At 42.9% G+C, this 14,290-nt stretch overlaps 1 protein-coding gene across 8 annotated transcripts in view; it reads right to left on the bottom strand.

The window, feature by feature from the left end:
• Positions 1-1,338: 1,338 nt before the first annotated feature.
• NUMB (NUMB endocytic adaptor protein) overlaps positions 1,339-14,290 on the bottom strand; it is a 108,753-nt gene continuing 95,801 nt past the window's right edge. For 2 of the 8 annotated variants that reach the window (XM_075427075.1, XM_075427076.1), the window contains 7 exons: positions 13,171-13,245; positions 11,144-11,284; positions 9,434-9,635; positions 6,894-7,199; positions 4,942-5,091; positions 3,935-4,078; positions 1,339-2,444 (listed from right to left, as the gene is read on the bottom strand). In XM_075427075.1, coding sequence (XP_075283190.1) covers positions 1,741-2,444; positions 3,935-4,078; positions 4,942-5,091; positions 6,894-7,199; positions 9,434-9,635; positions 11,144-11,284; positions 13,171-13,245 — 1,722 coding nt within the window. In that variant the 3' untranslated portion in view covers positions 1,339-1,740. The remainder of the gene's footprint in view (positions 2,445-3,934; positions 4,079-4,941; positions 5,092-6,893; positions 7,200-9,433; positions 9,636-11,143; positions 11,285-13,170; positions 13,246-14,290) is intronic. The other 6 variants (XM_075427078.1, XM_075427080.1, XM_075427077.1 and 3 more) reach the window with 5 other exon arrangements.

Genomic DNA, 14,290 nt, shown 5'->3' with positions numbered 1-14,290 from the left:
ACACGGTGCACGTAAGAATGCCGGAAGAACCAGTCATAGTAACAGGGCAGGTATCGGCTCACTGGAAGAAGACAAAAGGAGTGACAATACACTGTCTTCTCAGAGGGCACTTAGGATCTTCACTCCATTTACTAGTAGGGGAAAGAAAAACAGAGTACTCCTTTTTTCCTTTTTGAATGTTAGTGTCTTCATATTTGTCTCTGTTTAAATATTCAATGTTGAGAAAATATGGTGATGCAAATCCAGAATCGGACGTTTTCAGTGAAGCCCTCCAGAGCTTTATCCAGTTACAGGTCACAAGGATGTTTGCAAGTTCAGTCCTAAAGTTCAAGGTACCCTAACATGGCGTACAAAATGAGAGGTGCTAAGATACCGTCACTAAGCTTCTAGGGTGGCAAGCAGGGCTCATCCGCACCCACTGAGTAACACAGCAGACACCCAGAGGGCAAATCCTAAAAACTGAATTGGGGGGGGGGGGATAAAGCTTTCACAGACAGCGCTTCTACCACCAACATTTATTTCTGTTAAAGCAGATTATAAATCATCAGTACAAATATATATATAACTTACATTTGCTTGTAAGGCCAAAGTTTAAAAGTAAAGTTAAAATGAGATGGTTTTCACAAGTCACCAGAGGCAGAACCTGGACCAGCTGCAGCCTTAACCACAAGGTTTCACAAATCGGTGGGAAAAAAATAAAACCAAAGTTAAAAACTGCTAAGATCTATTGACAGACAAACATAAAATGGTTTCCCAGGCAGCCCCAGGACGTAGATATGATTACAGTAAGTTGTCACATTAGTGTTAGAACCGATAGATTAAGACAAAGAAACTGCAGCAATACATGAAAGGAAAAAACCCATACTATATATAATATGTAGCTTGATTCCGATAAAAACCAGTACATTTTCCCCATGGTTTACAAACCATGACAATACTGTTCTTTGATTTTCTTTATTTAAAACTACGATATAATGACTTATTGGTTGTGATTGTTGTTGCAATATGCTACTTACAATGAACAGATACAAGAACAAGCTAGAGCCCCTTTTTCCACCCCCCCCAATATTACTTACAATAAGAATCAGAGATAAATCAATCTTATGTACAATTTCTTACATCCACCCCCCCTTTTTTTTTTTAACCTTTGGCAAGATTACTTACAACTCATACAGCTTTTAATATCCAACTATTTAAAATATTCTAAATGCATAAAAATAAAGATTTTGGCTTTACTTTATTCTTTACATATAATATTCACTTTGTTACCCAAAATGGAAGCTCAACTTTTTCCACAAACCTAGCTTTTGCTAAGCAGGTGACAACCTCCCACCCATATCCACCCCCCCCCCCCCCCACCCCATTTGCTTCCCTGAGGGGGAACATCCAGGACTCGCAGAGCACCAGAAGGACACGAGTACAAAACCCTTCTGTCAGCTGAGCGATGGTTCTGCAGAACTGGCTTGGGGACTGGGCGCCTTCCTTTGCGCTGTCTGACTTTCAAGTGAGGAGGGAATGCAGGCTGGGGTGGCTCCAGGACTCCTTTTAAGAACTGCACATCAAATTCTCTCTATGTTTATATCCTCCCCATAATTGCTCCCTCTTTCTAACTCATTTTCCTTTGAAGGGACCTTTGGGATTATCAAAGCAAACTGATCGGAAACGGTCCCCTCTGCTCCCTTTATCCCTCTATTCTAACGTACAATTTATCTACCCCCCTCCCCACCCCCCCCGGACTGCTTAAAGTTCAATCTCAAACGTCTTCTGTAAATCACTCGAGAAGGGGTTGGTGGGGGAGGGGTTGGTGCGCTGCTTTGCCTTGCCCTCCAGCGCTGCCCACTGTGCTTCGAACGGGTCCACCTGTGGCGCCGCGGCGGGAGGCTGCGCATGCTTGTCCTCTGCAGCCCACTTGCCCCCCTCTACTCCGTTGAAAGCCGCAGAGCCGTTGTGCTGCGCGGGCGGGTTGAAGAAGGGGCTGGTCGTAGCGCTGCTGCTCTCGTACTGCGGGAACGACTGCTGTTTGGCAAGACTGGGTGACTGATGCGGGTGGGCTGCTGGAGTGTGGCTCGCAGTGCCAAAGACGTTGGCTACCATCTGAGAAGGTGTGATTCCAACCACAGGTACGCTTGGGGCTGCATAGGTCATCCCGTTTGCTACGGCATAGGGCTGAGCTGGGATAAACGCTGGCGGCATGGGTGGCACCACACCCACCGGCACAGGCTGAGGCGCAATGAAGGTGCTGACTGGGAAGGCTGGTGCTGACTGGGAAGCTGCTGGAGGAGGCTGTAGCAGTGGCTGTGGGGCTGGGGCTGGCTGCTGCTGGGCTCTGACAGTCTTTGAGACCTCTTCCAACCAGCGGTCTGCCTCTGAGGGGGTACGTCTGTGATTTCCTTGGAAGACGCTTGGTGAGGCCGCACCTGAGGAGGTGCCGCTCCATTCAGTGCCTGGGAAGGAAAGCAGGGGGAAGTCATTAGTATCGCTACTCCTCACCCTTCTATCAGGTAGAAAGGCCAGAGGATCTACACAAGACCAGACAGTCCTCCTCCCTCCACGGCTGAAAAACTGCTACCCACACTGGAAGCATCTCTATGCAGCCACTGCACTGTTCTGTTAGAGGAAGACCCTGGTGAAGAAGGGGTAGAGAAGAGTCTCTTCACTAAAATGCAGATTTTTGTCGTATTGGGAGTTCAAGACAACAATCATTTTTCTGTCCCTTACACATTAAAGCAAAGTGTGAGTACTCACTACGACACACACGAACATTTAAGGCAATACATCTAATCAAATTACTATATGATATGTAAACTGTACTTACTATGACTCCTTTATATTCTTTCTCCATCTCCACTCACTCTTCCCTTACTCTTTTCACGTATAACTCAGGCTGTGAACCTCTCAAACTCTTTTGCAATGTTCAACACTTCGCATTTTAGACTTTCCTTCTACAAAATCAGGTCTGATTTCAACTCATTTACCTTTAACAATTAAAAAAAATTTGCCATCACTTCCACTCCTCCCACAGTTTCAAAGCTATCTCCCACCAGCTGAATTCTGGTTTTCCTTCTCCCTACAGTTTCAAATTCTCTTTCCCTCCCATAGCACCTTGCCAGGTTTCCAACGTGATGAGAAAAGCAACCAGGAATGCCAGAGATGGCTCTGCAATTCAGGCGTTACCTGGTGTTCTGCAGAAGCAGAAAACCACTGCTGCCCAGTGGTCTTCATTCAGCCTGATCTAGTTAAACGCCACCTAAAGCTCAGTCCAATGTTGTTTTTTACAGGGGGAACTGTTGGGGGCAGAGCGTAGGGACTCTTTCTTATGGGGGAAGACTTACTGAGGACGGGTCTGGTACTCTTACGAGGCCAAGCAGAACCTACCATTTCACTAGCAAAGTTTCTCTTTTTGAGTTGAGCTTACCCCAGGCCATGATGTTAGTTTGATTGTAGCCTTCTAGCACACACGTCCACATGGGTGACAGCTATTCAAAGTGCCACCTCACGTTGTGTATGACTACAGACAAGGACTGGAGGGACAGACTGAACTTACTGAACAGAAGAAATGAACCTCTCAAGCCTTTAAGCAACCAACTTAAACTCTCCTCATGTACATTAGTGGAAAGAACACACAAAAACTACTTTGGGTGCACACAGAGATTCCTTCCCCTTCATCCCCAAACACACACTATTTCATTACTTCCTTTTTAAGCACTGGACTTTCTAAAATGCTGCCAAAATAAGAATCAGCCCAGTTTACAGATCCAGAACCAGCGAGTTCCTCGCTTCCCTCCATCCACTCGTGCAACAGGCTACTACTTCCGGCTTTTGTTAGCGTTCCTTCCGCTTGCCATTAAGTGGCATTGACAAGTGTCTCCAGGGCTCAATTACGCTTTTGATCCAAGTTCTCGTAGCAATGGACCGGATCCACTTCCAATCTTACCAGCGACCACAGCTGCAGCTCCAGTATTAGCAGCAGGAGCATGAGCCCAAGGATTGGTTTCACGAACTGGCATAGCTGTGGGCACTACAGCAGCTTGGGACGGTTTAGCAGCAAGCACACAGAAGGCAGAGGCAGTGCCATTAACTAAAATGGGAGCAGACAACATCAGTGCAATTAATTCATGCAAGGCATGCACGTGACTGGAATATTAGTGGGCCATGTCATACCTAGCAATACACAACAATTTTAGACACTTCCACATGACAGCAGTTTGTGTAAATCAGCCAAGCTGGACTGACGGTCGCTAAAAGCTAGTGGATTCCATTTCACCAAGCCAACGCTTGCTTGTTAACAGAATTGTGGGATGGTGGATTTTTATGGATCAGATGAGATACTGAGTTCTGATGACCGACTGAAGTTACAGTTTTGTTTTTACAGAGAAGAGATATGGCTCACCAGAAGTTACTGTATGATTACTTTTAGATTAAAAAGAAGAACAGATTTTAGATGCAAAGTAACAATAATGACACTGAACAAGGAGAGGTTCTTCTCTCACACAATTTGTATAAAAGCATATCAGTGAAATGAAGATTAAAGGCTGCTATGAGTTCTCTGGCTGGCACCTCTCCACAACTTCTCTAAGAGTTTGTGTGAAAAAGCAGTAATCATGTGGTGGCACAAAATCTCTTCCCTTGTGGGATTTGGTTCCTGTGACACACAGTTGATAAGGTTTTTGCAGTCCAGGTGGCAAAATGTTAAAATAATCATTATCTCAAAGCCAGTCCCTTTTACGGGTAACTATCGTGTGGTAGGTGCATGAACTTTTTGTTAAAAAACAAATACATAGAAAAACTAAACAGACAAGATGAATAAAGCAGGATGGATTCCCCCAAAATACTGATAACAGGACTTGCACAAGAAATTAAGACCACGTGTTACTGGAAAGCAACATCATGTGCATTCAAGCCTCATCCAGCACGCCCACGGCACGCAAAGAGATCACAAACCTTGAAAGGCAGGAGACTGCGGTGCGACTACTGTCACTGGTTTTGTCATGGGGGCCGAAGAGAAAGGATCTTCTGACGGCGCGCTGAAAGCACTGGTGATCTGCGAGCACAGGGCACTAATGCTGTCCGTTTCCCCCTCTACCTCAGGGACTAAAATGTGAACAAAATTCATTGAATTGGTATTTGTAAATTGTTTCTGTGTCCTTTAAACTTCCAATGTGAAACTGAAATATCATTAATTCCCTTATGTCCTAGATGCTCCTGCTACTGATTTGTGTGACAGCTTTTTTTAAACTCAGCTGAAGACCTGACCTGAAACAGAACACATTAATGTATTTTGTGACTCAGACAAGAGAGTAAGGAGACGAGCATTCCAAATTTAAAGCCAGTTCTTACTGCTTCTCTGTGTCAATGCAAGAAGATGTTCATTTCAGAAAATAAAAGGGCTTTCTACAGCTTTAGTAGAGATCTAAATCTTTCCGTATTAAAGTGCTAAACATATCAAGGATTTGGCACTAAGATTTGGCACTCTGTGAAATGAAAATACTTCTGATAGATTTAAGTGTTCCAACAACATACTTCCACAGTAACTAGATGAAGTTTCAATGTGCTGACAGCTACGTACAGTGGCAAGTTAAGTCTAGAGTTAGAATGTTGATTGCTCCAGTGCAGCAGTAGCTGAAATCCCTAGCTCCTGGGGTAGAATTCTGCAAAGCAAAAGCTGAATGCTCCAATAAAATGGATACTCTGTTTTAAGCCACACATCAGCGTAATGTGGATAAAGTAACATCTGGAGTAAAACTGCTGATTTACCAGATGTTCTCATTATTACTAATTGCATTGCTTTTCAAAAGTACTGATCATCAGTCCTTCATTGCACAGAACTGACATGAGCAGGCATAATTAAGCACAAATAGTATAAAAACCCCAAGATATCTGGACACAACATGCATCACAGCCAAAATTCAGGGGGAGGCATGCCCAAAAATTGATTCTTTGAAGGGTATCCCAGTACAGCGCATGTGGTGTGGCAGTAAGCAGCACTGGCAGCAGCATACATGCGAACATGCATCAGAAATGTTCTGAATCATGAAAAACTCAGATTGTAGCGTGCTCAGTGAGCATCACTAGTACGCAGTGCAGTACTACTGTAAAACTGATAAAATCAGTGCTGGCCTTAAAGCACAGATCACCAAATAAGGATTACAGGAGAAGTCAGGCTAGGTATTTTTGTTGGTTCTGCCTTTGCCACGGTGATTTCAACTTTAAAGCTTAGAACCCTAGAACTAGCTCTGTTGCCAAGTAAAAGTACAGCTGGCCTGCAGGACAACCTAGCGAAGGGGATTCTAGGACACTACACAAGGTACTGAGCACCCCAGGTGTTTGTGCTGGGATAACTGTAGCAAACCCCACCACCATCGTGTGAAAGCTGTACCACGCATTACTGATAACAGCCAGCTGTATCCACCAGCTTCTTTTAATGCAAGGTGAAAAGCCATTTCACAGCTCTCAAAAAGAAGAATGCAGGCAGGCAGCAGGACAGATTGCAGAAAAGCATCCCATGATCCCACGGCAAGCGGTTAAGGCCTTGAAGGGATTTGTCTCTCAAGATGCCCTGGCATTAAGTGGAGGAACTGGTTCAGTGACTCAGAGGGAAGAGCCAGCACCTACAAATTCACCAACACCCATTCCTGGAGCACTACAAGCCACGCTCCATTATTTCAGACAGTGATTAGAACCATTTGCCTTCTGCATGTGAATACTGCATTTGAAATTCTTGCCTATTCCCAAAGCAGAATTTTTCGACATGGTGATGTCTGTTCATGAGAAATGATGCACATGCGGCAGGAAGAAGGATTTACTAGAAAAACAGAAGTTATTTGAAGCCACAGGGAAGGAGAGGAGGAAGAGACAATTTAAGGTAATGTTTCACTGGAACCATCTGGCTTTACCTGAGTTTTTCATGGGGAAATCGGTCTTCCTTTGCACTGTTGAAGGCAGCTCATTTATTCGCAAAGATAACTGGCGCTTAAAAGGAGACATCTTTTGGCTAAGGGCAGGGAAGCCCCTGAAAGACCCTTGCCTGGCAAGCTGTTCTATAGGGGCATGCCTCCGTGGAATAGCGTGGGGATTGCTCGTTTCTTTATCCAGAGAGGCAGCAACGTCAGCAGTAGGAGAGGTTGGCGAGCCGGAAGGGGGGGCAGTACTGCTTGGTGCAGCAGCACCTGCTGCTACCGTTTTCACTTCTGTTTCAACTGCTGGAGGAAATAGGGTGAGGTTAGAAGAGTGAAGCAAAGTAGTGTTCGACTGCCTGCCCCTACTCCCACTTGTTTTGAAAAGAGAAATTGCAGGAATCTGCATAACTAGTACTCTTCCAGACGAGTTTCTAATACCACAGCAGAACAATCATTTCCGTATACCTTCACTGTCTTCACCATGTCACTTTACATACATCCAGTAGCCACAGCAAAGCTTACCAAGGCTAGCCACTTCCTAGAAATGATGGCCTTCTACACGTATTCTTTCGAGCTATTCCCAAGACCCCAGCTCTAGAAATACCTGCAATTCATTTATGATTAAGACTGAAAAGTCTACTGTGTGTTTGAGTCCTTTACTTTGCCTCCCACAGAACTATGGCCAAAATATTTCTCCAAACTGCATGAAGTTACATAGGTGGGCATAGCTCAGCAGCAGCACGGAACAGAACCCAGCTCTAGGACCTCCTTTTAACAGCCACCCTCCTACCCCTGCAGAACCAGCAGCAGTAGCCAAACACCCTGTGCAAGCTTCAGTAGGTGAAGGCAGCAGCAGCACTTAACAGGTTAGGCTGCATTCAGTGCTCATGCTGCAGCTCCCCAGCTCCTCCAGCAAATGTGTTACAGACAGATGGAATTGTACGGCAAGGGAGAGCCTGACAAGCCTTGCCAACACCAGGCACATTTACAGCGAGCTCCTGTGTCACTTCGTTAACCGTATTTAGCTGTAACGTCACCACTCAATCACTAGTTGGTTGCACTGGAAGCTCCTCCAACTTCAAGTCAGCTGCTTCATTTTGCAAGGTTCTGCACAGCACCACAGTGCTTCTGTCAGCCAGGCCTCATGGTAGAAATGTAGGATTAAGCCTGGTTTAAATCCTGACACCTATGATCCCAACAGCAATGGGGATTTTTCCATCTCTGGGAAATCCCTCTCACTTGTGTCTAAGTGAACTGGCTTTGGAGGCAATAAACACAGCTCATGAACACAGCACGAGAAGGGCAAATCTCACTATCCTGGCGTGAACTCTTACTTTACCTATATTGTTTTCCAAATGTTTTAGGAAAAACAATGACTTTTTTTGTTGACACATCAACAGAATAACTAGAAGTCTGGTAAAGAGAGGAGTCACACCAGAGAGTTCTGAGGAGCTGGAATGGTAGGAGGAACTAATTATGTTGTCTTGCAAGGTCCAGTACCCATGAGCTGCAGCTGCTTGTTCAAGTGAAACTTTTCTAATCAGTCTTTCTTGGAAAGGATTTCACACACCTTCACTGAGTCAGGACTTTGACTCATGCCCTCAAGTAACAAAGGCCTTGTGTTTAAGCTTCATTTAGCACATTCTAAAACTAATGTATGAGAACAAGCAGATGGATGATGAAAACGAAGATTAAAGTTTTGCAATCAAGTGGCAACATAAAACGTGCTGTGCAACCCTCTGAAACAAAAGCTCAGCTCCACTGTAAAGAGGGCTATGAACAATATTTGTAATACTTATTTTTTGCTAGCTGTAGAACTCCACTACTTGTAATAGAACTTGAGTAAGAAGTTCTACTTTCATTTGAATTTCAGAACACTTCAAATGGTGTTTTAAATGGCTAAGAAGTAGAAACTAACTCCTCTCCAACCAGCTAGTTACTAGTTTTGAATGCAATTAACAGTGCAACAGTTATGTGTTTTATGGGAAGGGGGCTGTTTTGGTTTTCTTAGCAAGCACACCGTGAGCGATCTGTTCTTCCCTCAGGCAATGTAACTCTATATATACACTTTGTAACCTGCCTTCAAAATCAAAATACATTATTTTCTAAGAAAAATGCGTATCATTTTCCATTCATTTACACAAGCTTTAGACCTCAAAAAGGATTACTTAATGTCTGGCAAATCTATTTTCTATATCTATCACTTTTATAACATTTTTCTAGCAAGGCCTTTTAGTATGGTACCTACGGCATTCGCTGCCGTAAAGTAGGCTGACAAGACAAAGCAGGAACAGCTTTCACATATGAAGCCACTTGTACTTTTTTGAGAGGAGATGTGGGAAAATGCGCTACGAGTGAACCCGGGAGCATTTTTCATCTTGTGAAGTGACAAGTGTCTGGGAATACGATTTGCACATAATAACGTTCAAGAGAGGGAACGCTGTGAGGACATCAAGCCTCAGTCCTCGCACAGGCTCCAGTTCACCTCAGTGCTGGTTTTGCTCGCTGTGGATGGTTATGTAAGCTGCACCCCGTACCTTTAGCATCCGGCATCTGTCTCATAATTTCCTCTCTCTCTGCTTGTTCAGTAGCTGTAGTGACCCTGAATGACCCCTCTCTAGTGAATGTGGTTCTGCTGGCATCAAAGGTGGCAGTCACTCCACACTCCTTCTCTCGCTTCTGCTTTCGCTCCAGGCATGCTGCAAATGCACAGCCCACGGCATGACTCAACCTTTCCCCCTGCACAAGACAACATTGCATCACACAGTAACTGGAACAGAAACATACATGTGCTTCAAGCATTGCAAAGTGATAACCTGCCTTTACAAAAGGAATCTAATTAGGGCATTAAAGAGAACTACTGTAATTGGCCACCCTTTGTACGGCTTTAAAATTAAACCTGGTATCTAGAGACTCCCAACTACTAACGCGCCAGCAGTGTTCAAGAAGGCCACCCAGAAATGAAAGAGACTGTCGAATAATCTGCTCCGTTCAACTGCTACTAAGATGCTGGTGCGATAACGTGCCTGCACAGGTCCCTTGCCTCTGGATACACTTGTGCACAAAGAAACTCTCATGAGGCCATCTTAAGCAGGTGTGAGTCCCGAAGGACAGAGAAGTGCTGTTCTTAGGTAGAGAAAGTTTACAGAGGGCTCATGGAGACCCTATCCTTGCGTGTAAGCGTGAAAATGAAAAGTACAATGGTAACTACTTACACCTCTTAATGGCCCTGACCAAATGTACAAGTTAGTATTAAGAGTGCCTCCTGGAAAGCACTTCCATTATTAACCAGTGAGGTCAAAAGGATCCACTGTCCAATAACTGCAATAACGAAAGGAAATTCAGGTTGGAGGAAGTCCAACAATCCAGCTGATAACGGCGGCTACAGTTGGGTCAGAGACGCTGTTACTACCAGTGGCTCAAGTCACCCATTATACTCAGTAAATGAATTGACCTGTTATTCACAGAGGAAAATAGAAATGCTCCAGCTCTAACGTAAGTTTAACTGGGAATTTCTAATTTCATTGTTTCTCTTTAAAGAAAAATGATAAATTGTCAAGTACAACTGCTCTCAACATACAGCTATGTGGAGTTCACACAATGAATTTGCGCAAGGTTTCAAGTCCTTTGTATAATGTAAGCGGGACTCAACAAAAAGCAGAAAGAGGTAAAGGCCAGATCAGGGAGTTAAATAACTTAAGTCTACACAGCAAGAGACTGACAGAGGTAACTCTACTTTCAAACCTTCTACTGGAAAAATCTCTCTCACTTAGAAGAAAACAGGATGCTAATTTAATTGAGTTCAGCTCCATCCCTTAACATTAAGATGACTTTCTGTTCAAGATAACATTTGAATACAAGAGGCTGCATTCATAACCAGTCTGTATTTACTCACTATGATTTTATCCTGGAAAAACTGTCATTGCTGTTTCAGTTTTTGGCTGTATGCATTTTCAGATGCGAGTATCTTCTGTCTATTTTTAGAAGAGTAGTTCCCTTCTGCTAGAGATATCTGAGGCTGACTGCATTCCATTTATACACATGCTGGGCACTGGTTCTCTCCACAAGATACCACAGAGGGATGGCAAATAATTCAGATACAAAGAATTAGAACTAAAATAATTTTCAAGGACCAAGTAATATTTTAGCTGAAGTCAAAACATATTGCAGTCTAGGTAGTTAATTTTTCCAAGCATAACTTCCAGCTAGAAGCCGGAAGAGTTGGACACACGCCGTATTAAACTTACCGTGTCCTTTACAGCCATAAAACAGTGGCATATCCAGCGCCTCGTCGTGCCATCTCGACAGATGTATGAGAATGCCCGGTCAAAGTTCCTGTCTGGTGCGCAGAAAGAAACCTTCTCTATTGTCTGATCAACTATAAGATCCTAGAGGGGAAAAAAATCCCCGCCCCGCAATAAATGTAAGGAAATAGGGAGAAATACTTGAACAAGTCATTTTCAGTGTTTACTGCAAGAAGATGAGTTATGCTAAGCAGAGGATAACCTGATGTGGCTATAATTATCTGTCAATGAATTCACCATTCAGAATCTATTCCCAGTATGAAACAAAAAGAACAGATGGCATTTTCCACCAGCCACCTTTGGCAGAAGTGTACAGAAGTGTACCAAGGCACCACTTTAGAATTTAGGGGCACAAACAATTCCTAAGATCTCTCCTGTAGACTACGGAACTCACATTTTTATTTTATTTTATTTTTACAGTATCTCCGTAGTCTTACAATCGAAGTATCTTTACTGTGGCTAAAATACAATGCTGAAACTTATGGGAGAGGTCTGCAAGTGTGAGATCATCTAGCAGCTGCTACACAAAAAGCAAAAGCTGATCTGCCGATTAGCTAAGCAGGGATGCAATGGAAAAGCACCACCAGCACTGGTGGTATCAAACACCTCTGATTTATTCCCATATACTGACGGAAGAAGTGTTTCCAGAAAGGAGATAGTATAGCTGGACAACTATGCTATCTTCATTAAAAAGTATTTTTTCAGTATTTTTTTCAAAATTGTTTCTTCGGGTTGGTGGTTAGTACTTGGCAACTGTGCTAATGCGTTCAACCACCAGGAGGCAACAGTATGTTCTCTTTTTAAGTCCTATACTTCTACTTTCCACCAGGGTCCGCACAACTTATTAAAATTCAATTTCAAAAGATTAGATATATGCAGTAACATTTCTAAAAATAATACATGTATTGTTGTTTTTAAATGAGGCAATCAGCAGACTAAATTCACCTACATCAGTAAGTTTGCATTAGAAACTGAATTCTTAAGAGCCAGAAGCTTTAATGCTGATGAACCATAGCACAACAGCAGCCCTGGAGCAGCCCAGCCACAGAGCACGCAGTCGCACTGCAGAGGGATATGAATTATCTCTACCTGCTTTTCAGTGCTGGCTTGCAGAAATGATGTTTTAGGTTGACTAAGTAAGGGTTAAATGACATGAATATAAAACAAATTTATTTCAGACTAATGAGAGTAAAAATTGTTCCAACAGCCACGCCATCTTTTAAAATATAAGTACACTTAGAGAAGCAAGCCTAAAGCTCTTATTTCTAATTGCCTGCATCTAGATAAAACCAGGAATCATTTGCTATTACTTGCACACAGGCGTCTTGGTGGTACATGCTGTGCTATCTGACAGTAAAAAAAAACACCTGTAAAACAATCTAGAAAGATGCCATGAATACATTAGTCTTCCATTTCAGACCAACAGCTTAGATAATGGAATTAGAAATTATTAAATTTGATGCTCTGTTACTATTTAGCTTGAGTCTGAAGGCACAACACCCTTATTTTATTTACTCTTTCATTGCATTTCTAGGAGCTACCTCTTGTTCATTCAGACCCATTCTAGGATTTGGATGCACTGAAAAATTGTATCGATTAACCTGAGGTTGCTCATGTATTACTATGGCAGCCTTCTGCAGTGGTGCAGAACAAAGTCAAGGGAATCTCCAAGTTTAATATCAACAGAACCTATCAGGAAAAAAATGGTTGTTCCAGTAAATGTGACAAAAAATACTCTAAGCTTATGCTACCTGCCACATTTTATGAAATGTATGTGTGGAATTAACTGGGGAAAAAAAATCAGCAGGCGTACACGTTTACACAGCAAGAAATGATTAAACTAATTATACACTTTAGTCTTCCTTTCAAATACCAACATCTGCATTAAGATAAAGATTGGTGTCCATTTAAAGTTATAGCACATATGTTATTACAGAGAGATTGAAAACTTCTGTCCAGGGAAATCTAACCTTTGTTTTCTCATCTACAACTCTGAGTCCATCCGCTGAAACCCACAGGACTGCTTTAACGGCTTTCTTCCCAGACTTTCAAAAAAAGGAAACAAAAAGGAAAGAAAAAGAACAGTTTTAGGCCAACAGCATCAGACCACCACCCGCCTCCCCTTTTCAAGAACCGTAATATTAAGTGCAGATGAAGTCCATGGTCAGTAGGGTGCCCAAAGCCAGATACTCAGTCCAAGTTGCAAACATTCAGAGAACCAAGCCAAAGCCAGTATTTCAGACAGAGCACATCGTGGGGGTGGGCAGAGGGCACAGGACAGGTGGAGGTAAAAATAGGGTGTACCGTCCACTGACAGTAAAGAATTCAAGACTGACCAAGTGGGTGAAGAATTCCACTAAAGAGTCAGAAAGCACTAATTCATAAGGAGTTACACCACAGGTAGCTTCTTTAGCACAAGTTTAAACACAGGAAAATTCTTACCTGGTATTTCCACCAGCCCTACCCTCTGCCCCAATAGTCGCATGGCAGAATCATGGCATCACCTTAAACCAGTGTTAAAAGCACTCAAAAATCATCAGTTACTGTGTTATGAGCTTAATGCTAACATCAACCATTCAAACACGATTCACTAATTTATTAAGGGCTAAATGTCACATCTTGGAAGAGAGAGAGAAAAATATGATTTCTTCACCATTTGGTGTGTATCTTGAAAAAGCAATGGTGTGTGGCGGCCTGACACAGCGGAGGAGCGGTCTGGCTTTTATCCAAGACCCGACTGTGGGAACTTTCAGCTGCTGCAGGCTGAGGGTGAGTAAAAGTGGGAAACACAGGAAGGCTTCAGGAGCCATTTAAACCACGGATTCTTTCCAGACTGTTTATTTTTTAAGGGAAAGTTACAGAAAACAGTATAAACACTCGACACAATACTCTTCTTAAACTAATTCATTGAACAGAAAATAGGTACAAGATGTCAATGTAATTTTACTGGTTGTTACAGAGAACTACTGCGAGAAAATTTTTTTTTTTTAATGTGTTACTTTAATTCACAAGCCTCATACTTTAAGCCAGCTAATAAACTACTCTCTCCGTAACTTTTTTAAGCACTGTGTTTACATAGTTTGTGGCTGC

The sequence above is a fragment of the Opisthocomus hoazin genome, chromosome 7 (genome assembly GCF_030867145.1).
Source record: "Opisthocomus hoazin isolate bOpiHoa1 chromosome 7, bOpiHoa1.hap1, whole genome shotgun sequence".
Lineage (NCBI taxonomy): Eukaryota > Metazoa > Chordata > Aves > Opisthocomiformes > Opisthocomidae > Opisthocomus > Opisthocomus hoazin.
Note: the sequence above shows the minus strand (reverse complement) of the source record. Positions and strands in the feature narration are given on the sequence as shown.